Genomic DNA, 25,823 nt, shown 5'->3' with positions numbered 1-25,823 from the left:
TAAGGCAAAACATTTTCAATCATGGCTACTCAGACTAAAGTGTGGCAGAAAAATAACAGCACACATTTACTGTTCTTTCTAAACACCATTTTGATCTAGAGTATCAGACCTAATTTCCTCTACTTTTTCGGTCTCTGTAACAGAGCTGTACAGAAAAAGAAAGCTATTGGTCTGCCAGGGGACCGCAGAACGATGACACAACTCTGCAAGAATAAGCCTGCTATTTAACATAGGTGCTCATATTAACAAAGAGCATTTGTGTACTAACACCTTCGATCTATAATTAATCCCATATTGAAGGTGCTTCAACAAACAATATTTTTTTAAACTGAAATTAACCTTTGCATTCACCTTAGACTATCCACAGTAAAATATACTGGATCCATGAACTAGTAGGAAGGGCATGCAACCTCAGAAGTAATGGGCGACCAATGTATGTTATGTACCTAGAGTACATAACAACCTCTGGGTTTCATAATGCTTTCAGCTGATCAGAGGGTTTTTTGATGCTGACACAGAAGATCTTTCCATGGTGGTTAATGAAGCTTTTAGAAATTAGTTCTAAAGTGCTGCTGTGTTTGCTCTTTGGATATTGACTTGTCCACACTTTCTGTTGACACTTGATTTACAATTCTGTGTAGCAAATTCATTGTAGCAAATACTCATCTATTGACTTGCAAGCTGATTCCTCTAATGAAGATATAATACACGGCAAAAAGAAAAGCTAGAAAAGCATGAACAAATACAAAGAAAGAAATGAAAACCATCTACACTTGCACTAGTCATATATAACACTTTCAGAGTTTGGGTGAATTTTAGTGTATTTTCTATGCATACATACTTTTGTTTTGATTTTTTTGTTTTTCAAGACAGGGTTTCTCCCTGTAGCTGTGAAGCCTGTCCTGGAACTCACTTTGTAGACCAGGCTGGCCTCGAACTCACAGAGATCCACCTGCCTCTGCCTCCCAAGTGCTGGGATTAAAGGCATGCATCACCACTGCACATACATACTTTATAAGATCATTTAATGTCTTTCTTGCTTCCTTCATTGGAAATGCTCTGAGCACTGCCATAAAACCTTCTGTATTTGTAAATGACATGCTTGCTGATAGCACACACTACTTAATCCAACTATTTCTTTGGTATTTCAATGACTATTCTTATGGTTAAATCTTTGAACATACATTTAACTTTTACTTTAGATTTGGGGGTATATGTTTAATTTTGACAATAAATTTTGAACATACCTGTGATGTTGACTTTAGATTTTAGAAAGTAAAATAACTTAGTTTTTTTCTAAAAACTTCTTAATACATATGACAAAATGTAGCTGGATTGTTCTCACTTTTTACCACTCATTTAGTGTAGTCCCAGGTGTCTTGTCTCAGTGGATACCTGCTTTCTTGGCAATTACATGTTCTAGCAAAAACCCTTTCCAGTCAAAGTCAGCACACTAGACTGCATTTTCTCTAATTAATTATTAATTTTTGAATATTTTTTCATTAATAAAGGTCAGTTATATACTAACTTTGGAAAATCATATGTTTAATTCTCATCTTAAAAATTAGATTGTACTTTAATTGTTGAGTTATAATAATTCCTTGGATCTTCTGGATTCCAGGTGTTTATAAGAAACATTAGTTGAAATATTTTCTCACATTCTTAGGTTTACTTTTTATTTTCTATATAGTATCTCCTGATGCACAAAAAAGTGTGTGTGTGTGTGTGTGTGTGTGTGTGTGTGTGTGTGTGTGTGATATGTTAATGTGTGCATACACATATATACATACTCATTGGGGCCAGAGATTGACAGTGGAATGTCTTCAATCACTGCTAACCTTATTTGCTGAGAAAGGGTCACTTCATTGAACCTACAGCAAGCCATTTCAGACAACCAGCTCTGGGACTCTGCCTGTTCCCACCACCTCGCAATGGGGTTACAGATGCCTGTCTTTTTACCTGGGTGCTAGGGATCCAAACAAGGGTCTCTGTGTTTGTGTAGCAAGTACTTTACCTACTGAGTCATCTACCTAGTTTCCAAAAATCTACAAATTTGAAGTTCAATATTTTTCTTATTGCTTGTGCTTTCACTATCAACCCAAGGATATGAATAACTATGCCTGTATGTCTTTCCAAGAGTTGTGTATGGTTAGTTCTTACATTTGGGCATTTGATCCATTTGGGATTAATTCTTGCACATGGCCGGGCGGTGGTGGCTCACGCCTTTAATCCTAGCACTCGGGAGGCAGAGCCAGGCGGATCTCTGTGAGTTCGAGGCCAGCCTGGACTACCAAGTGAGTTCCAGGAAAGGCGCAAAGCTACACAGAGAAACCCTGTCTCGAAAAACCAAAAATAAAAATAAAAATAAAAATTCTTGCACATGGTGTCAAGTAGAAGTATAGCCTCATTCTGTTACTGGGGTTATCTTTCTGCCCCACACGTAGATAGCAATTTCCAGTAGCATTATTAGATAGACTGTCTTTCTCTATTTCATTATCTTATCTTATTTATCAAATGTTAGTTAATAATTAATTCATGAATTTAGCTGATATACATTTTCTTATTCTAACACTGTATTTCATTGCTTGCTGTTGCCTTGAAATAAATTCTTTAAAATAATTTTTTTCTCTGTTAATTAAAGAAAATTATGTGTTTGGGTGTTTTGTCTGTATGTGTCTTGGAAGACAGCATGAGGCAGAAGATCTCTGAGACCAGAATTACATATGATTGTGAACTGCCATATGAGTGCTGGGAATTGAGTCCAGGTCCTCTGGGAAGAGTAGCCAGTGTTCTGAACCTCTGAGCTATCTCTCCAGCTCCTTTGGAATGAGCATTGACATCAAGAATTATGACTTCTCTAACTTTGTTCTTTTGCAGGATTGCTTTGTCCACTCTGGGTCTTTTCCATTTCTATAGAGAGTGTAGGATCAGTTTGTCAAATTCTGAGAAAAAAAGAGGCCTGGAATCTTTGATAGGGATTGGTTAGTGAAGGATATATTGCCACCTCAACAGTGCTAAGTCTTCTAAAGAGCTAATATGGACATCTCTCCATCTATTTGAGTCTCAATTTCTTTCAACGGTGCTTTATAGTTTCCACCACTTGCCCTGTAGTGTTTCTCAGACATATTTCTGCAAACTTACTTTAAACTACTTTAATGTGAATTTTCTTCTTACTTTGAGGTTTCATTTGCTCATGTGTAGAAATGGAATTGATTTTGGATATTGAGTTTTGGATATTGTAATATGGGAGACTCATTTATTAGTTCTGAGTCTCTCTCAGCAGTCTTTAAGATGTTGACCTACAGAGACATCTGTAATAGAGACAGTTTTACTTCTTCCTTCCATCTGTGAAATTATTTCTTTCTGTGGTCTAAGTGTCCAGGTAAGGGCTTTCAAAAGATCATTGAATACAAGTGGTTAATGCTTCCATCTTTGTCTTGCTCCTAACCTTAAGAGGTAACTCTCAGCCTTCCACCATTTAGCATCATGTCAGCTGTAGCATTTTGTAGATGACACCATCCTATTGTGAGTTTTCTTCCGTTCCTACTTTGTTGAAAGCTTATATGTGATAGGATGTCAGATTTTGTCAAATGTCTTTTCTCCATTTGTTGAAATGAACATGTTTTATTCCATATTATATTAATGTACTCTATTAACTCTGATTGATGTCTTTCTATATTGACTCACTCTTGAGTTGCTGGGTTAGATTCCAAGTCATGGCCTCTAGTCTTTTTTTTTTAGACGCTAAATTCTGTTGAAAATACTTGGTTAAGATTTTCTTTTTATGTCTTCATAAGTGATTTTGGTTGGTGTCCTTCCATTCTCATGATACAGTTATGATTTTGTAATTAAAGCGATACTGGTCTCTTGGCATGAGTCGGGAATATTGCTGCTCTTCTATTTTTAGAGTGGTCTGTGAAGAATTGGTGTGAAATCTGTGGTGTAATTCATCATCAAAGCTATCGAGGCTTTGGATTTCTTTTCCCCAGGAAGCTCTTTTGATCATTAATTAAATGCTTTTCCTTATTACAGATCTGTTGAGACTTTCGGGTTTCTCTCCAGTCACTCTCAGTTTTTGCCTTCCCAGGAGTACCCAGAATAGTGGTACTTTAGTATTAAGTTTCTGGGGTTACAATTCTATTACTTGGGTTTGACATGTGCCAGTTGTGAGTGACAGGCAGGAGAGCAGCCAGAAGTCAGGTGAGCCCCTGCTGCTGCAGGATGATCACAGGTGTGTCTACCAATGAAGATGCTGAGGCTCTGGCCCTGAGCATAGGTAGCAGCACATAGTGGACAGCAGTGATAGCAGATGCCTTGCAGGAGCAGAGTGCCTTACCTTGACTTTTAAAGAAGTCTGGCTTCTTCTATTTTTGCTGCATGGAACAAATTAATCTTGCTTCATACTCACTTTCTCATTTACTTTACATAAAGAAGAGAGATATTTCTACTCAAGGACATCTAATATGTGGACAGAGGAATGTGGATAAAGAACATTAGGATAATAATCACATTTGAAAGCTATAGTATGAGAATACTAATTCTGAATTACCAGATGGGTTTTATTTGTTGTTTTAAAAGTGATTGGAACATACATCTACATACAGACATGCAATGAGTTGAAAAGCAAGCAATGAAAATTCATATTTTAAACAAGGCACATAGCCATGAAACTATTTAAGCAAATAGTATTTGAAAACAAGGGTCTTTGCTGAGACTTAGACATAAAATATTGATGATATCATTAGAAATGAGAGCATATATAAAATATTTTAAAAATTGAACTCAAAATGGAAAAGCCATGAGTGGAAATTTTATAAAGTACATTTCAAAGTTAAGTGTCATACAAAAAAGTAAATGGAACAACTGGACCAGATAAAGTAAGCAAGGCTTTAAGCCTCATTGGCTTTCAGGGTAACCTGCATTCCTATCTTAGTCACACATAATGTATATCTGAAAAAGGAATAATCAAGAGAAATTTAACTTTCATTTCAATTTTTATTCAAAGGTAATTATAGATGTTCAGGATTCTGAGTATATACATTAGTTAACAAAAGGCATCTTTTTGTCAATATGCATGCATTGCCCAAGTCTTGTACTTAATAGGAGAAGACATAAGTGAACATACTAATTTATAAACAGTGCATTTCAAGATAGCACCCCTTTATAGTTTCTGCAAATGACCTGTATACATCCACACAATCAACAGCCTTGGCCATTCTGCTGGGGACCTTCAGTGTGTTTGGCAGGCCAGGGTCTAAACAGTATCCAGAGGAGGCAGAGTGACAGGAATGGGCAGAGTTGAATATCTTCCAGTTTGTTAGACAGTTTACAATTAAGGAGTAGCACTTTGAAGCTTAGGAGAATGGTTTTCATGGCTCCTTGAGGGACGGCATTCATAACAGAGATAGATCACTGTGTGTAAGGTCACAGGGATGTGGTTTTAGGGTAGTTCCAGATACTGCAAATATGCCAAGAAAGGGGAAGTGAGAGCGTGGAGGAGAGGGAAGGAATGTCCTGTCCAGCTCTTGGGTTCACAAAGGACTCCCTCCCTTCTGTTAGGTGATTTGAAGTCTTGGGGCAGAGGGTTGCAAAATATAAGGTATGCAGAGCTCTGGGGTACAGTCACACAGAGTTTCTGAGGACTGGCCTGAAAATGAGTGGCCCGTAACCTAGCATGGGTCTCTGGTGTGCTCCACAACCGATGCTTTCAATGAGTGAACTTATGAAGCAAATTTCTATTTGTTAAGAGCCAACTGACTTTGAAGCCCCCCTGATTCATTAAATGCCATTTAAAATGTTAAGTACCTCTAGTGACTTGGTCTAGAGCAGTGTTTCTCAACCTGTGAGTCGCAACCCTTATAGGGTCTAATGACTCTTTCATGGGGATTGCCTAAGACCATCAGAAAACACAGATATTTACATTACGATTAAAGACAGCACCAAATTACAGCTATGAAGCAGCAACAAAAATGATTTGATGGTTGGGGCTCATCACAACATGAGAAACTGTATTAAAGGGTCACAGCATCAGAAAGGTTGAGAATCACTGGTCTAGAGAGAACCTAGGCTATCAGGTAATGAGCTATGAAACAGGAAAAGAGAGACTTAAGTCCTTTAAAATCTACTTTTCCAGTTTTCTAAGAAGCCAGATTTAGAGTTCTATACTGCCACTTTGCTAGAAGGCATCTAGTTACTCTCCCAGTGTATGGAAAGCAAAGGGTGATAAAAGGCTTGGGTAACTTTTTGTTCACCACTAACAAGACTTTGGAGGTTGTTCTGCTTCCTGTCCACATGCACCACTGACAGGGAAAAAGAGACCTTCCTTAGAAACAGAGAGCAAATCTTTTTCTCTGGTGATCAATGTGATTTTCAAGAAACACCACCCTGAACACTACTCCACTTGAGGGTGTTCTGTATCAAGAGTACTGACCCGTAAAGATGAGAAGTCATGGGGGCTCTGCAGAAACATGCTGGGAATAATATCATTCCTAGGATCCCCAAAGTAAGTTCTCACTTTCCCTAGTCAAGATGCAGTGACCACAACTCTATGTTCAAAGGATGCTATCAATGGTATACGATTTTGACTGAGGTGGGCACTCAGCTAGATCTGTTTAGAAATGCCTCATGTGAAAAATCTCTTGGTCATAACTTGGCCCCTTGATGTAGTTTGGATATGACAGAGGATATTTCCCAAAGGTTTATGTGCTGGAAGATTGGTCCCTCCACAGGCCATGTCTTAAGGGCAGAACTTTAAAGTTGGGGGGTTTAGTGTGTGAGCCTTCAGTTTATTGGGGTCACTGCTTCTGGATTGATGGATTAATTCAATTATCTTGGGATGCCTGAGTTAGCTGCTTCCTCTTCCTCCTCTTCAACAAGGTCTTGCTTGGACTCACCAACTTCCTACCCAAGCCTGATGGCTACTGGGGTCAATGATCTGGACCACTATGGGCAGTTCCTAAGTTCCTTCTTGAAAACAGATATGCCTGGCCTCTAGAAGCCCCCCTGGTCTTTTGTTTCTAAATGAAACATGATGTTATTAACAGCCAGAGATACCATTATGCTATTTGAATGTTCAGGCTTCAAAACTGTGAGACAAACTCTCTTTCTTTATAAAGTTAGCCTAACTTCAATGCTTTGTTATAGTAACTAACTATACAGACCTTAAATATAAAGAGTAAACACAGGAAGACTTGCAGAGAAACCTGTGGAGAGTCTCAGATACTTGCACAGCCACCCAGGAATGAAGGTTGGTATTTCTTTGTATGAATGAGGAGTGAACAACAGCACCCTGTTCAGTGGCTTTTTAAGAAAGATGGGTGTACATTTATAATAAGGTGAAATAACCGTTCTTCAGATATATGTGGAAAGCCTTGTTTAAAGCTCTCTGCCAACAATGATTGTTACAAGTTACGCCGAGTCAAACTTCATCACATTCAAGTGCTGCCGCTGCAGACATCCACAAACTTGCTTTTCTATTCCTTTAATAATTTAAGATACATAACTGTAATTTATTATTCAAAGAATACATAAAGAAATAGGAATAAATACCACCCACTCACTTCTTAAATTTCACTAGGAGACAAACTAAAACATATAAAAAAATAAACCTTCCCACAACTGTAAATACTTGGTGCTAATGAGCAGAGTGCAGAACGCTGCTCTGGGTTTTACAGAGAGCAGGGTGCTGAATAATGCATGAAGGGACAAATCCCAGGCCACAGTCAGGGGAGGGCTTTCCACGGCTTGCTCAAATTTTTATTTTAAACAGCATGAAAAGGCCCTTTTGGTATTTTCTGCTAGCAAAAAGCTAATGTATTTTCAGAAACATTTATTATAGGGGATGAAATTTTCTTTTAGCATTGTTTTAAAATCTGTATTCCTGTGAAGTAAGAGCATCCCTTGTTTTGCTTCCTGAAGACATACCTGGCCTTTCTAAGCCTAGAGAAAGTGCCTTCCTGATTTTCTGTTTGTTTCCTTAAGTGTCTTAAGATTCTTCTCCTGTTATCCAGGAAAGCCTCAGTCCTACTCTGCAGACTGACCTCAAACTCATAATTCTCCTACCTTAGCCTCCTGAGTGCTCAGATTATCCACATTTCATAAGCAACAACAAACCAAACCCATGGAACTTCTAGCTGTGCTTTTGATCCAGCCCACATCATTCATGGACTGAGACAAGTATGTCTGTAGTTGATTGAAAGAACCTTTTTTTTTTTTTTTTAAATAAATGAAGACTGTTTTTCAGCTACTTCAGTTCTTCTGAGCTAGCTAAAACTGCCCCTGCTCCTTACTCTCTTCCTGATTATCTGAAGAATAATGACCTTCAGGTTCAAATAAATTGCACTGCATGGATGGCCTACCAAGAATGGTCAACAGAGAACTTAAGCAAATGATAAAGATAGTTAAAATCTGGTCTGGGGTTGGGAGTATAGCCGGAGTGGTAGAGTCTGTGAGTAGGATGTGTGAGGCCTCATGTTCAGTTCCCAGCTCCACAAATAAATAGATGGATAAATGACCTGTGAGTAGATAGATGGCTGTCTACTTTCTATTACTGTAGAAGTGGGTAATTCCCATCTATGTGACACAATCCTCCTCTCAAGAGAGAGCGTTGTAGCTCTACCCAACTGCTACACAGTCCTGTGCTGCAGGGTTAATAATATCATGGATCTTACAATTCTATTCTGGATTGTTATGGTGTCTTTGGCTGTGTGATGCTTATCCATGGGAAAAGGCCACTAGAGAAAAGAGAAGTCTGGTAAATGTGCATGAGCTTTCAAGTCCCCAGGACATAGTGTACTGCCATGGTAAAGGGAATACCAGGAAGAGCATGCTAATTGGTCTGCTCCTTTTCTTTCATAAAATAAATAGGCCTTATGATTTTTCAGTGTTAGAGGCTAAATTCAGATTTAAATGAATCCTCCTGAAATCCAATTCCATGTAGTAGTTTCTAACTTTACCCTACGTACACAAAAGGATCCTGAGAGGCAACCCAGACTAAACATAGTGTTTCTAGAGCAGGGCCAGTGAGGTTTTGTTTCATTCCCATCACTTTTTTTCAAGTAGTTGGTGCTCTAGAGACTCTATAGATATGACATCAGTCAGCAAGAGAGCAGGCAATGGAGAAGGAAATGCTGAACCCTTGAGGGAAAAAGCTGAGAAGCAACTGTGGGTCTTTCTTGCTTACCCTGTGTTCCAAAGTCTACAAAGTCATTTCATATAACCATACTCACAATTTTCTAGAACGTTCTGTTTACAGAAGCATGATTTTATTTTCCTTGTGTTAAAAAAAAGAGAATCTAGATATGAAAATGAAGTTCCCATGAGAATGAGGCTATGACGTTCAGGATATGCTGTCCCCCAGCACAGACTATTTTGACCTTTAAAATCCTGGACAGGGTCCTCCTGGGGTCTGGCTTTCTGCCTTTCCCTTTAATTCTATGTTCTTTCTCATATTGTTCCAATGATCTACCCTTTAGTTTAATTTTCCCACACTCAGTTTCTGTGGCTTACAACTAAAAACTTCAACCTGACATATTCAAATTCTATGCCATCCTTATAATCTCACAGGTGAGGTGACAATTTATAGATGATAAAACTAATTTTTAGATGTTAAAATTATTTTGTTTTTTGTGGAATATTTATTTAATTATGTAAAGATGTGTTGCTGTTTTACCTTACCTGCCTAAGGCACTTAATTGGTCTAATAAAAAGCAGAATGGCCAATAGTGAGGGAGGAGGTACAGGTGGGACTTGCAAGCAGGGAGAGTAAGTAGGAGGAGGAATTTAGGCTGAGGAGGGAAAAAGAAAAGGAGATGACAGGAGGACACCAGGGTCCAGCCAGCCAGACACAGAAGAAGGAAAGTAGGACATAGACAATGAAAGAAAGATTAAAAAAAAAAAAAGCCCCGAAGCAAAACATAGATGAATAGAAACAGGTTAAATTAAATTAAAAGAGTTAGTGGGACAAGCCTAAGCTAAGACCGAGCATTCATAATTAATAAGTATCCATGTCTTTATTTGGGAAGCTGGTTAGCGGCCCAAAGAAAATTCCAACTACAGGTTTTGATTGTGTAAGTAGATAATGGAAGAGCTAAAATTCAAATTTAGAATTATCAAGATTTATGCCACTCTTCTCCATTGTATCATAAAAGAGGTCCTTTCTTGACTCAAATCCAGTCAGAAAGTGTCTACTGAAGCTCCATTCACTAAAACTACCCACTTCAACAAATGCAGTACATCAAATACATTACACCCAACACAACCATCCAACCAATGCGATATATCAAATACAGTGAGTCCACCACCAGCAAATGCAGTGTATCAAATGCAGTGCACCCACCACCCACCACCCAACAGATACAGCACATCATTGAAGATGGGAGCTGTGCTGGTTAAGTTTTGTCATGTTGACACAAACAAGAGACATTGGAGAAGAAGGAACCTCAGCTGAGGAATCGAATCCATCAGATTGCCCTATGGGTATGTCTTTAGGGACATTGTCTTGATTCATGATTGATGTGAGAGGACCCAGCCCACTGTGGACAGCACCAAGCATGGGCAGGTGGGCCTAGGTTGCATAAAATAAATAGCTGGGTGTGGTCTGGAGAAGCAAGTCAGTTAACAACATTCCTTTGTGGTTTCTGCCTCTGCTCCTGCTTGAATTCCTGCCTTGCCTCGTCTTCTTTATGAATAAACAGTGATGAGGAGGAAGGGTAAGTAAATGACTACCATCTCCACCAAGTAATTTTGGGTCATGGTGTTTTGTCCCAGCACTCGAGCAGGAGCACAGACCTGGAATAGCCAGTCATACTCTTAGAGTGCTCATGTTTTTCTAGGAATGCTAATAGCTCAGTTTATGGATGAACAATACTATAGTCGGTTACATTAAGGCAATAAAGAAAAAAAAAATGAATACAAGAGTAAGGCCATGAAATTCATACAGGATTAGAGTAATTTTACTCATTAACTTAGAAAAAGTTTCTACCAGTTTTAAGCCTTCAGCAAACTAATTCTCCTTCATTGCAGTGATTTGTAGAGACTCACCGAGGAAATAGCTTCCATTCCAGTCTTTAAAATAAGCAAATTAAAGAAACCAGTTTCCAAAGTTCCAATTATTTCATATGCCCTCAAGGTTGTTGCTGTATCAGAATCAGTTAATATCCTCTTTAAATCAGTTCCCATTTGTTGCTTTTAAAGTATTTTAAAGGAAATTTCATAGTGTTACTATAAAGGAAAAACCTAGCTAATAGTTTCCATAAATTATCAGCAGCTACTGAAGTAAATACAGCAGAACAGAATGATGACTCTTAAGGACATGGCACTTCAATGAACAGCTCCAAGCCGGAAGGTTGGTCTGCGCTCTTCCAGACAAAGACGAACATCAGTGTGACAGGTGCTAAGAAAAACCGAGATGCTCCAAGCTAACCCTTCTCCTGGAAATAGTCAGGAGGACTGAAAGGGAACCTGAATGGAAATAATCTTCTCACTTTGTGATTTGGTGCTATTTAACGACGTCCTCAAACTGCATCAAATATCTTTCTGCAGGCCACAGTGTTATGTATTCCAAGTACTTGGGTCACCCTGAGGTATTGTATGGTGAGTCAGGGAATATGAATGAACCATGGGAAACAGTTTAGAGATCTGTAACTGACTTTTTCATTCATTCATTCATTCATTCATTCATTCATTCATCCATTCATTTTTTTCTTTCATCTACTAATGAGTTAAGCACTTCTAACATGTAGGTCCCAGGACCGCCTGGGATTCAATGGCTAGACTTTCACTCACTTCAAGAAGAAGATAAATTACAATGAATACTACCACTAAATTTAAAAAATGATAAAGCAGTGAAAAGATTATCGCAGACACTAAGTAGGAGTCTGGTAGCAAGTGAGGTCTTGATCAAGTCACAGCACTTCTTTCAGAACTCTAGAATGTTTACTACTTACTGTAGATCGCCACCGATGTCTTGTGTCTTTTGGTGAGCACCAGTTGACAAATAGCAATTCTATATGAAATGGAAACCCGGAGGGCATTACAGTAGATCACAGTGTGCGGACAAGGTAAAGGGAGAGCCAGGAAGAGCATGCCAACTGTCTTTCTTTTCTTTTGTCAGATAAAAAGGCCTGTGATTTCTTAGCATTTGAAGCTAAATTCACATTTCTATTTGCTTTCCTGAAACCCAGTAACATAATGTTTCTAACTTCACCGAATATATACAAAACGAATCCTGGGAGTCATGGATTATCTGGATCACTCTCAGTAATTATGTACCAGAAAGGAAGGAAGGAAGAGAAAGATGGAGGAAACAGGAAGAGAGGAAGGTAGGAGGGAGGGGTGGTCTTGTGTGGGAGATAAAGTCATTATCATATTTTCAAAAAGATTGTAATGAAAGAAGTTAAAGAAACATAACACATATCATTGCATTAAAAGTAAGCCTTGCATGAGCCATGGCAGAACACCTTGACTAAGAAATACTTATAGCCAGATGGGTACAGAGCAGGATGTTCCGAGGTCATCAGAACTGCTTCATGCTCTTCAGCACCAGGGGCTGCAGCATCTTCCTGCAGACATGTCCCCTCCTTTTCTCATTGGCACAACTTCACCTAGGCTTTCTTTAAACTTGCAGATAAGAGGGAAGGGACGGCCTAGGATTTCCAGCCACCCCTAGCACCATGGGCAGGAAGTTTATTTTATTGTCCTATTTTCATATTTAGGTGGCCTTGAACTAAATGTAAGGAAACTTACAGCATCCTCCATTTTTCAAGGTTGATAAACCCTGAAGGAATGGGTAAATAACTTTTAAATACTTTTTTTATTCTTCTAAATAATAAAAATGTATCATTTTCCTCCCTCAAACCCCTCTAAAACCCCCTTGCTCTCTCTCAAATTCATGGTCTCTTTTTCTTTAATTGTTGTTATATATATAATATAAATAAGTATATATATTACATATATATATATAAAATATACCCCAAAATATATAAATACAACCCATTTAGTCTGTATAATATTACTTATATGTGTGTAATTTTGATTTGAACAAGGATGATATCAATAGGCATACTAACATGGAAGGAAAAATCCCAACCCTAGACAAATAACTACAGGTAACTAAGAAATTATTAGATCAGGAGAATTAGTCTTCCCCAGGGAAGAGTCTCCAAATTGTTATGCAAAACCATTAAAAAAATAACTTTATCTTGGAATGTCAGCAGGGTTATCCTGGGGCATGGAAAGTGTGGAGGAAGACAACATTTTTGGACAATGAGTGTATTGCTGACTTCATATAGGAATGACACTAACCATTACTTCAGCTGGATTGTCTCTCTATCCTGTTTTAGATAGTAAACACTGTTAACATCCCAACAGTGTCATGGTTTTTATTTTGTTCAGAGCAACTCCATCTTATAATAGAAACACAGTTTCTTAAAGCACCTTGTATGAAGAGTTCAATCCTTTAAAGATTCCCGAAGAATGTAACAAATACCTCTAGAGGGTGTCTAAGTTGGGTTCCCATTGCTGTGATAAACCTATGACAAACCCAAAACATCTTGTGAGGGAAAGGGTTTATCTCATCGGACACTTCCAGCAAACAGGTCCATCACAGAGGGAAGGCAGGGCAGGGACTCAAGTAGGTCAAGAACCCGGAGAAAGGAACTGATGCAGAGGCCATGGAGGAATGCTGCTTACTGGCACGCTCCTCGTGGCTTCCTCGGTCTTCTTTCTTCTAGAATTCAGCACCACCTGCTCAGGAGTGGCACCCACCACCCACAATGGTCCTGGCCCTCCCACGCAATCAAGAAAATGCCCCTACAGACTTGCTTATGGGCTAATCTAAATGGAGGCAATTCTTCAGTGGAGGTTCCCCTTCCCAGATCACACTAGCTGTTGTCAAGTGGAGAAAAGAACTAACCAGGATGTGGGAAATATGTGTGTGTAAATCATCTTGCTATTTACACTCATGAATAATGGCCAGCTCAGTTTATAATTAGTTGCTAAGCCAAACAAGTTGGTCCCTCTGTGGGAATAAAGACTGATGAAGCATAACATACCTGTGAAGCTTGAGAGTCACAGTTCCATAGACAGTGGCAAACCCGAGAAGACGGACCCATCTTAGGAGAATACAACGGAATGTACTTGGCTCAAAGTACAGTATTACAACCTGTGGGATGAGACAGAAACCGTCAGCATCAATTGCTGCACCACAATAGTTAGCACCTTTCAACTGGGTGCTTAAGATGAATTAATTTTGACATAAGCATACATTCACTGAAATAGTTCTTTTAAATGCTCTTTTAATACATTACTGAGAATGAAGAACTACGGCATCTCTCTGTTGGTTTCAGTGAAGCCTAAATTCTTGAAATCTAATTTCAAGGAGTTCTGATCACCTGCATCCAAGTCTGTAGCATGCAAACATATATCTCTTTCCTTTTAATGTAGCCTTGCAGACTGCTTTCCTCTGCCTTTCTCTACTACAGCCTTCCTCACTCTCCCATGCTTCCAGAAAGGCCCTTTCCCTGTGTGAGGCAGCCCTGACAAGGTTTTCCACACTGTACCTCTCAACAATCCACCCGCCACTCTGGTTTTCCTACTTAATGTGAGCCAATGACTTCACTAAGTCCTTGCATCTCACTTCAGAGTTTCAAGACACAGAAATGAAATATTCCAGATGTTCTCCTACAGGCTGTTGAGGCCAAAAAAGAAGCAGGAGAGAGACATGTATGCCAAAGATTGTACTAACATAATACAGGAGCTACAATAGGTGCGTGAGCAGCTTCAGTGGGGCTACAGAAAAGTGACCAGTTCTATGGGACAGACAAAAGACATGTACAAGACGCTCCACTGCCTTTCATACACTGCTGTGTAAATTTCCACAAGTACTCATAGGAAAACTGGTCTGACTCTGCCAGGGAGCCTTGGATAGTGCTAAAGGATGAACAATGTTGCAAGGAGAGGCTCACAATTACCTGTTGGATCAACAGGTATGAACGTATTCTGCTGAAGTCAAGGCCATCATAACAAATTCTGGTGGTGGCTGAGTGTCACCTTTGGCTTTTTAAACTACAAGTGTGTCTAATGTAGGCAGCTAACATTGCTCTCAACCACTGCACAAACACAGTCCCTCTCCTCTGTGTCTCTAAAATGACATTAATTATAACTCTATCCCATTTCTCAACTATTTGAGAAACAGAATGAATATTTTAGGGAATTGGAAAAGAATAAGACAAAAATCTCAAGGAGACACTTTTCAAAGATGAAAGTAGGCACATACCCAAGACATCACCACGTTGTGTCTTCTGGAAGTCAAGTAATAACTTTTGACTTTATTCTTTCACTTACACAGAATGTATTATTAATTTTCCAACTTACTGTATGTATGTGTATGTGTGTGTATGTGTGTGTGTGTGTGTGTGTGTGTGTGTGTGTGTGTGTGTGTGTGAGAGAGAGAGAGAGAGAGAGAGAGAGAGAGAGAGAGAGAATATACATAAAGCCTTACCTTTAAGATTTATAAGAACAAGATTTGAGTTCAGAAAAAAATATATAAACACAAAACCACTTAAAATTTTGTAAATTTGTACAATAAATTCTATCTCATTAATTTTAGAAATATTTTCTTTGCATATGAAAGCAGTGATAATTAACAGTTCTACAAAGCAAGTGTCATTGTTCAGTAAGGATTTGATGCTAAATGCAGAAGAGAGAACTTGGGGCGATCTTGATACATGACTAAGGGATTTGGGGACCACCTTGTTTCTTCTCACAGCAAAATGAAATGGAAGGTTAGACACCAGAGACACCAGAGCAGAAAAAAATGATAACATGTAGATCTCAACTATTAGCATTAGAAATGGATTTTGAGATTATATTATTCTGTCAGTGTGGATTGCTGGGGGCACTCAGTTCTGAGTTACAGATAGCTTCCCATTGTACAGTAAGTTCTGCGGGGAGTAGGCAGAGAGGTAAGTAGTTAAATAGCACCCAGTGCAAAGACTACCCAGTAAATATTGGCTAATTTTTGTAGGAAAGTGTGGTATTGTGTTCCCCCAAATATTGTGCGTGCTAATAAACTTATCTGGGGTCAGAGACAGAGCAGCCACAATATTAAACATAAAGGATAGGCAGTGGTGGCACATGCCTTTAATCCTAGCATTCCAGAGGCAGAAATCCATGTGTTCAAGGATACAGACAGGCAGGTGACTTATCACACCTTTAATCCCAGAAAACAAGCCTTTAATCCCAGGGAGTGGTGGTAGAAAGCAGAAAGGTATATAAGGTGTGAGGACCAGAAACTAGCAGCATTTGGCTGGTTAAGCATTTGGCTGGTTAAGCTTTCAGGCTTCTAGCAGAAGTTCAGCTGAGACCCATTCTGGATGAGGACTCAGAGGCCTCCAGTCTGAGGAAACAAGACCAGCTGAGGATCCGGCGAGGTGAGGGAGCTGTGGCTTTCCCTGTCTCTCTGACCATCCAGCATTTCACCCCAATAACTGACCCCGGGTTTGATTTTATTAATAAGACTCTTTAAGAATCATGCTACAGGAAAGTTACTTTATTCTTTGTTGTAGAAGTTACAGTTATTCTCCTGCCTCCAGCCTCCTAGGTGCTGGAGTTACAGGTGTGAGCCCTGGATTGGCTTCCATCCTTTTTTATATAGTTTTTTATTTTATTTTATTTTATTTTTTTTTTTTTTTTTTTTGGTTTTTCGAGACAGGGTTTCTCTGTGTAGCTTTGCGCCTTTCCTGGAACTCGCTTTGTAGACCAGGCTGGCCTCGAACTCACAGAGATCCGCCTGGCTCTGCCTCCCGAGTGCTGGGATTAAAGGCGTGCGCCACCACCGCCCGGCTTAGTTTTTTATTTTATAATTTAACTTAATTTTACATATCAGCCACGGATTTCCCTGTCCTCCCTCCTCCCTCCCATGAATTTGAGTTCAGCCTAGGCTACATAGTAAGCTCCTGGCTGGCCTGAATGTCTGTCTTTTTATTTTCTCTTATCTCATACAGTACAACCTGGCCTCAGCCTCTACTCCTTGAAGTCCTCTCCCTCCCCTCTCTCCTCCCCTAGATCTGTTGTGGAACATTTATTTATGCTGTGTGAAGATTGGTTTAATAAAGAAAAAAAAGTTGCAGTTTTTCATTGCACTATAATTACACCCCATTGTTTTCATGGATGATTTTCTACCCTTCCAGCCATTCTTTCTTTTGAGTTTCTATCTATTCTTTTGGCTATATAGTTTTTTCATGTCTTATATATTTTAATCTCTAAACCAAAAGTAGAATTATAGAAGGGCATGGGTCTCTATATGTTCATGTACTTTATAAATAGAAAAAAAATCACAGCATTTTCTTAACAATCATTTAGATGTTTTTTAAAATGTTATTTTGAAAATAAACTATTTGAAAACCCCTAGGACTCACCAATCATTGCTATTTTAATTGACAAGTTCAATATTTATTTATTCAGAAATGAATTTAGAAGCCCGAAACACAAATTAGCTGTGTACTTGATCTTCAAAGAAGTTACAAATGCACAGAACAGATGTTAAAAATATGACGAAAGTAATGACATGTTCATATGAAATATTACATAGGAGTTATTATAGTCTAGACACTACATTGAGCATGTTTTATGTATGTAGGCCCATTTAGTCCCCACAACACTTTTTACCTATGGACTTTTATAGAAGAGAAGAGAGGCACCCAGAACTGAAGTAATGTGCCCAGGGTCTGGTAGTTGAAGGTGTTGGTGACAAGGTCTGAATGCAGGCATTCTGTTCAAGTTCATACTTACGAGAACTATGCCCACTAGCCTCTCTACACGCTCTCTTAGCAGGAAGGGACTGATGTCGTTAACCTATGACCTAAAGCATAAGGAGGATTTGGAGGAAAGGCAAATAATTTCAGCAAAATTTAATTTATTTCTGCTGGGAGTGTGGGCATCTGAGCAAGGACCTCAGGAGGGGTAGGTGTAAGTGTGCAGGTGAAGTCACAGCTGGAGGGAGGCAAGACGGAAGGTGGTGTGGAAATGTCTAGTGTGTACGGCTACCGTGAGGAAGGATAACTAAAGAGAAGCACATATGACCCAGCTCTGAGGCAGGAGTAGGGTGGGCCCAGAGCACTGGAAGGTTTGAATAACAGGGTGAGGAATCTGGAATTACTCCACGAGCACTCCATTAAGATTCTTCCTGCGGAGATCTGAATATTTGTTAAGGAACTCATCTAGCAACAGGCTGTCATGGGGATTGCCTGGACTACAGAACAGGATGAAACCGAAGGCAGGAAGATTGATTGGAAGGGAGAACAAGCTGGAGTGCTTCATCCTGCAGACAGATTTCCTCTTTTTCCTTGTTTAATTCCATGGCTTTCAGCGCAGGCCCCAAACAACTGTAGGAAAGTTTCTGCTCACATCGCCATCCTGCTTAGGACTTCAGTGGCTCTCAGACTCTTAGGAGAAAATGAAAATTCTTTCAAAGGGTTGGCAAGGCTCAGCACCTCAGAATCCCACTCATCTCTGCTGTGCCATTATCTTGCTCCCACCCGAGCCTGCAGACCCTTGCACACGTGGCCTCTTTGGATGGATGTTCCTCGCGCAGTCCCGTGCTTCACCTGTACCAAGATTATTTCTGTCCATCCCTTTTGGCTTTGGCCAGAAGAGTCCTTCCTCTGTGAGGAAGAGGACATCCTGTGTGATGCCTCAAGGTCTCTACTTGTTCATCACCTCTCTCCTCTAGCAGGGGCAGGCGCTGTGGCAGCCATGTTCATCTTGTCTGTTTCTGTGACACCGAGACTGAATCCTGGCATGCCAGAAAGGCCTCCATTGGAGTATGTCAAACGAAATAAAGCCAACAAAGCTATAAGGGGGAAAGGTACCACTTAATGTAATCAATGCAGAGAGACCAAGAATTCGGTCATTTGTTAGAACAAAGGAAAGAATATCTGACTCAAGAAAACATCTGATTTTTCCTTGAGGCAAAGGAAAATAAATATTAAAGACATATGAAGAGTTTAAGCCTGGGTGGCTGAGAGAAGGATGGTTGTGTTTGAAATGAAGCCAATAAAAGGAAATGATGTATAAGAATAGAGTAAATTATGAGACTTCAACCTAGGTCCTTCCCTGTCACAAGCTCAGGCTGGCATCCCTTACACTTCCCACTCCTCCCACACAACTTCAGAGTTCCATCTTATTTGTACGTTATTTACTCTTGTTGAATGCTAAGCTTCCTTCATTCACTCGACAGCTCTATTTTGAAGTAATTATTTTTGTAACTCAGTTGTTTAACATATCTTCCTTGCTGGGACATAATATATACAAGAGCATTTAGTGATGAAGTCCACGATCTGTGCTCCTGCTGACTGTAAAGGGCAAGGAAGCTACTTGTGCAGTGGTATTGATGATTGCAGACTCCCAGTTGAGAAAGAGGGACATAGAAGATCTCTGTGACAACCTCTACCCCACCCCTGCCCCAAAGTAACAGCCTAGACAGAAAACCATCAAGGAGAACTCTTAAGATAAGGATGCTGAAGTGCACTTCTCCACAACTGAAGGCTTCAGGCAGGGGTAGGGGTGGGGAAGGACTCAATCTTCTTTAAGGGGCTGGCCACCGAGACTTTGAAAATGCTCCAGTGAGTATATGGGCAACACAAATTGGGCTTTTTTTTTCTTTTCTTATTCTTCTTTGTGTGTGTGAACGGGGGAGGTATGACAAGAGGGCTGGGGGGGGGGCGCTAACCTGGGAGGACTGGAAAGTGAATGCGCTCAGGGTTCACAATGTGAAATTCCCAAATAATCAATAAAAATACTATGAAAAAATTGCAAACAATTCCCTGGCACAGTGCTTGGCTATAATTGGTAACAGATTAATCTATTATATATGATACATGTTATACATGATACATGACTTTTATATATATACAAATGGTACTGAGGAAAAGAAGAAGTGATGCGGATTGAAGTACAAGCTTGTTCTGTAATATTAGGAATAAATTGCCTATAGGATAATTCAGATTTAGTCTTGCTCATTGGTATGGTATATAACAAGAAAAAAACACCCAAAATGGGTCTCTAAAGTTTTGTTGTCTTGTGACATGTTAAATTTTACATACTAACATATCATTTAACAAAATGACTATGAAACACACTGCCCTTGCCCAACCATAAGTTAATAGCATTCTATAACAGACTTTTGTAGGAAAAGAATAAAGGAAAATTAATCCATTAAGCTTATGAATGATGATTCCATGGCATAAAACTGACAGCTGCCATGTTCGTGGGGTAAAAATAATGATAGTAATGGAACTGCTATTGCTTCAATGTCCCCTCCAAAATTCATTTTGAAATTCTTGTCATTGTAAAAGTACTAAGAGGTGGGGCCTTCAAGAAATTGCTAGGCTATGAGAGTCTTGCCCTCATGAGTTGGTTAGGGTCATAAGGCAGCAGTGGGGACATTTCTGCAATGGGTCCTTAGTAAGAGTGAGTTTTTCTGTGTCTTGCTGGCACTTGCTCTTCTCTGATGGTCCTTGCTTAGCACCTTTCTCAGGTTTGGTTGCACGGTTCTTCCCACCACCCACCAGACTAAGCTGAGCTTTGTGTTATTCTCCTACCATTTGTTCTCACTGGATGCTGGTCCTACACTCAATGGATGCTTGTGCTTCCCAGCACGCAAATCTACAAGCAGAATAAGCCTTTTTTGTTAATAATTAGCCAGCCTATGATGTTCTGTTACGAGTGCAGAAAATGGACTGAGACATGAGTTCTGTGATATTTTATTTGTGTTCTGACAAATAAAGCTTGCCTGGAGATCAGAGGGCAGAGCTAGACACTAGCTAACCATAGAGGCCAGACAGTGGTGGCACATACCTTTAATCCCAGCACTTGGAAGGAGGAAACAGGAAGATCAGGAGTTCAAGGCCACCCTGGACTACAGAGGTTGATCCAGTCTAAAAGAGAAACAGAGCCTGGCAGTGGTGGCTTATACCTTTAATCCCAGGACTAGGGAGGTGGAGACAGAAATATAAGGTGGGTGGAGATAGGCTCTTGGACCCATACAGTCTGAGGATTCATAGAGGTAAGAAACCTCTAGTAGCTGACTGCTCTGCTTCTCTGATCTTTCAGATTTCACCCTAGTATCTGACTCTGGGTTTTTATTTAATAAGAATAATTAGGATCATGCTTCAGACATGCCACATATTGATCTCTATACTATGTTCATATTGATCTTCATCACCCATGTTTTGGGCCCAAGTACATGTCACCGTCTTTATTTTAAGGGAAAAGAGACTACATGTCAGTGATGACAATAACTAATTTGCTCCATGTTATCAAAATTATCACTTTTAGAATCCAAATCCATAGAAAGTTCCTTTATTGGAAGACAAGCTGAAGACAGAATTCCAAAATAGTAGTCCATGGGAAAACTGTCTCCATTCTTTCCCTAACACTAGAGGATAATGAGAGCTGTAAAGATACATCAACTATGTGGGGAACATGATGGGAACATTCCACTCCATCTATTACTCCATCTATTGAGTAATCCAAGTACTGAAGAATACTCATAATTTCTGTATAAATGAACACAGTCTAGGAATCACGGACAACGTAAAGTGAAACATCCTAGGCTGAGGGGCGTGCCTGAGAAAAGAAGAGATAGACTCAGGGACAGTGGCAGAAGGTGTCACACAAACCTCCTGATTTCTTCCACATAGTCCCTGGGAAGCTCACACTGTTTAGAGGTTTGCTTCCTCTACCACCTTTGCAAACAATGTCTTAAGTTTGAAGGGCTGACCCTCCTCTGTGAAGGTGTTGGTTTCTAACCATGGACATGTTTATCTAGATACTTAGAAAACCTATCAGCCGATCTTACTGATGGGACTGGACACTTGGGGCACTAATTTTTAAATTCTCATTATTCTAAAAATTACTACATAGTGGTGAAAACCTTCTGTGTCTTCCCTTCCTGTTCCAGTAAATCTACATAGGCAATTATCCTATTTCTTCAGTTAAGACGTTTTGTATGTGTAGTGCTAGAGATTGAACCCTTGAGCATGCAAGGCTTCTACCACTGAGGTATCCTCAGCCCTTGGATATCTGAGACAGGGTCTCCCTGTACAGCCTTGAATTTGTTTCCTAGCTGAGAATGGCCTGAACTTGACCTTCTCCTACCTCCTACCTCCTACATGCTGAGATGACAGTACGTAATAAGTTATGACTTTAAAGTATATGGCTTGAAGTCTGTTGGGTTACAATCTTCCTTAGATACGGAAAACAGCTAACAGTATGAAAAAGAGAACCAGAAAGAAAAAAAATATTCATTAGGCCTCTCAAATAGTCACAAAACAGAAAAATGCTTTTGAATTGAACATGTATTTTCAAAGGATAGTCACAACTTTAGAAGCGGAAACAAGATCCATGTTGGCTCAGCAGACAAAACACCTAGTGTATTTCAAAAAGTATTGCTTAGAGGTACATTGGTCAAAAGCCAGCATGGTTGGACAGCCTTCCTGGAGCTATGCGAGGTGACGGTATGATGCTCATGGTGTGATGCTCATGGTGTGATGCTCATGTCTAGCCCGGTACTTTGGGGACCTGAGCACTAGTGATAAACAGCATCACTGCTTTCCTAATTAACACACGTGTCAGTTGCTTCAGTTCAGAGACCAGGTGAATTAAACAATTTTTGTGGGTAAATGAAGTGTTACATGCTTTGGGGTTCCTGTTAGCTGGGGTTGTGAGGACAGTTTGGTTTAGAACATATTACTTGTTAATAGGAAGCATAATAGTGGTCATAAATGTTAAATTGATTATTTAAAGTTTCATTCAAACTCCAAAAAATAAAAATATAAGGTACTTGATGAAGCTGTACATTTACACAAAGACCACACATGTGACAGGGATCATTATTATGATTACGTGCCCACACAGCCATGGACTACAGCTTATTATTTTGTACTTGGCTCCTATTATTCCAAAATTACAAAAAGGAATGAATCATTTAAAATATAAAATATAGAGATAACTATAAAATTATAAAATACTTGGAGGTCACATACAATGCACCTGGTAAGTCCTTTAAAAATCCCCAATATCCCTGAAAATACAAAAAGAAATTAAAAACTAAAGATAAAAGATGACAGGCTCACAAAATCTTAGTAGTGACTATACTTGCTGCTTGGTAGGGTGTGTCTAATTAAGAAGTACCATCTAAATGGGGTCTAACCTTCAGTGGGGTCTAACCTTGGAACCCAAAGGTTTTTACAAGATAAACATCTTCAAGCTTGGTCAGTTCCAATGCCGCTGAAGTTTTTACACCAGTCAGCATGGGAACCTTCCATCCAGGACTTTTCAACCTCATCGGCTTCTCCTCTCCCAGGCTATTCAAGGACCAGAGTGCCCAGAGGCAGCTGTGGACCCTCAGCTGGGAAACAGCACAGCAAAGTGAGGGGAGCCATGTGCTGGGGTGCATGGTGGGAAAGACAGGCCTCTTTCTGGGCTCAGTTTCCCTACAGGGAGAAGTTCTTCATGGGAACAGCCCAACCTAACAAACAGAACAAACACACAAACATATCACTAAGAAGTGACTGTCTTGAGAATTCACAGCCTCAGATTCCAAGCTCAAAAGAAATGTTTAGATCAAAAATAAATTCTGGTGCACAGTTTATGAAAGATGGTCACCTCATCCTTCCTGATCACGTTCTCACAAAATGGATGAGTACAGAAAAGCTTTCTGGAGATGCATTTAGTGAAAATAACAATATGCATGAACTACCTGATGTGTTACTAGACATGCTTAGAATATATGTGCATGTGAGTGTCTACAGATCCATATCTATATATAGAAATGAAAGTATATTTGACTATTATCCTAAATATAGCACCCTTATTTTATTCCAGAAAACAAAGCAAAAAGGGGAACAAGCATAAATGGTACATGAAGAATATATTTTATTATTTATTCCTCTTAAGAATTTCGCCCTAAGATTATGCATTTCTTAGTTACCAAGAAAAAGTTAATAGAAACCTGTGCCTTTGTCTCTGCTTCCTGGGTTCCCTTTGGATGTTATAAAGTAAGTAGTACTTTCTTTTCTTACAAAATAAAATTTTAGAGAGAGAGAGAGATAGGTGTAGTCTTCACCCTTCATCGAGAAACTTTGCAGGAGACAGAGACCACTACAGAAAACCACAACAAATCAAAATGCAGAGCTGTGGAACTCAGTCCCAATGGATACATCTCAAAACACTCCAACACTGAAGGCTCAGGGAACACTGTGGAAGAGAGAGCAGAAAGACTGTAAGAGCCAGAGAACCAGGAAGTTTGCTGTGACATTGTGTCTCCTAGTAATGCCATAAGCTATACCCAAGTCTCATCAGCATGACCTCCTCCTAAACAAGAGCTGAACAAGGAAGACACAAATGGACATATTAAAGTATATGAGGACAAGCCTATGAGGCCTCAGACCTACACAAAGAATCATAGGCAACTGAGGAAAACTTGGAAGGAAAGGTTATCCCTGGGGAAGAGTAGACCAGTTGGTTATCCAGTGCCAAATGATCAGCCCTGGAAACACATATATAAGTAACATTATACAAACTGATCATGTTATACTTAAGAATATATATGTATATATGTATATACATGCAATAACAATTAGTGAAAAAAGAGGCCATGAATTTGAAGGTGACTAGAGAGGAGTATGTGGGAGGATTTGGACAGAGGGAAGGAAAGGGAAAAATGTTGTAATTACAATCTCAAGAATACAATTATTTTTTTTTCGAGACAGGGTTTCTCTGTGTAGTTTTGCGCCTTTCCTGGGACTCACTTGGTAGCTCAGGCTGGCCTCGAACTCACAGAGATCCACCTGGCTCTTCCTCCCGAGTGCTGGGATTAAAGGCATGCGCCACCACCGCCCGGCTAAGAATAAAATTTTTAAAAGACTATATTGTATGAAATTTTTGGTAAGAAAGCACTACTTTATGACAATATAAATACACAATTGCATGTGTGAATGTGTGTCTACACATATCTTACAAGGTTTAGTGTTGGCAGTGATACAGTGGTCATATTGTTAGTTATGCATCCACACATCAGAAGTTTACATGGTAAATATAATCAGAGAAAAAGTTAATCTAAAATAACTAACCAACATTGATTGTTAGTGCTCAGTGGATGGTAAATAATGTATTTATATCAAGATAATGTTGAAAAAGTGTAAGACCTCAGACTTTAAGAATGAAATGATTTTGTCAGTCCCCACATACCAAGACTGAAATAGACAAGTAACTGAGTCCTTTAAAAGGACAGAAATAGAGTCAGTAAGATAATTCCTGGGAATGGGTTTGCTTTGGTTGGAGGCCTCCCAGTGTGACTGTGCAGCCTTTGTACTCTGCAATCAACATGGATGCTTTGAGTACCTGTCAATAACTACTCTAGACTCCCCACAACCGTATTCTGCCAGAGAACACGAAAGTAAGTTCAGAAAAGGGTGCATTCTGGGAGAGAAGCAATGTCCTTGTATGTGCCTGGCTTCTCTGCCATGAAGAGGATTGGGAACAATCCTTTTGGAACATTCCTGTCCCTGAGAATCACCTGGAAAGGTCTCATTAAAAAGCAAAGTGGGTTTCAGCAGCTCCGGGATGAGACTGAAAGGTGCTTTGCTGTTGTGTGCTTGCTTCCTTTATCAAACGTATTTACTCCTCTTTCCATTCAGCTCTCGCACTAATGGAAACATAACTTTAAAGGTTTGAATCCTCTCTTAAAATGACTCAAAAATGCAATTTATCTGTGAGCTAAAATACTTGTCAGGGAGGTAAAAATATCTCTCTTGGGAAAC

At 39.6% G+C, this 25,823-nt stretch overlaps 1 protein-coding gene across 1 annotated transcript in view; it reads right to left on the bottom strand.

Annotated features, from left to right (window-relative positions):
* Gpr158 (G protein-coupled receptor 158) overlaps nucleotides 1-25,823 on the bottom strand; it is a 366,630-nt gene that overhangs the window by 42,808 nt on the left and 297,999 nt on the right. Inside the window, exon 6 of the mRNA XM_052728877.1 lies at nucleotides 14,052-14,161. Within this exon, the coding sequence (XP_052584837.1) occupies nucleotides 14,052-14,161 (110 nt within the window). The remainder of the gene's footprint in view (nucleotides 1-14,051; nucleotides 14,162-25,823) is intronic.

This window comes from Peromyscus californicus, unplaced genomic scaffold, assembly GCF_007827085.1.
Source record: "Peromyscus californicus insignis strain IS unplaced genomic scaffold, ASM782708v3 Scaffold_8__1_contigs__length_139910024, whole genome shotgun sequence".
NCBI lineage: Eukaryota > Metazoa > Chordata > Mammalia > Rodentia > Cricetidae > Peromyscus > Peromyscus californicus.
The sequence above is the reverse complement of the archived record's forward strand: the minus strand, read 5'-3'. Positions and strand labels throughout refer to the sequence as shown.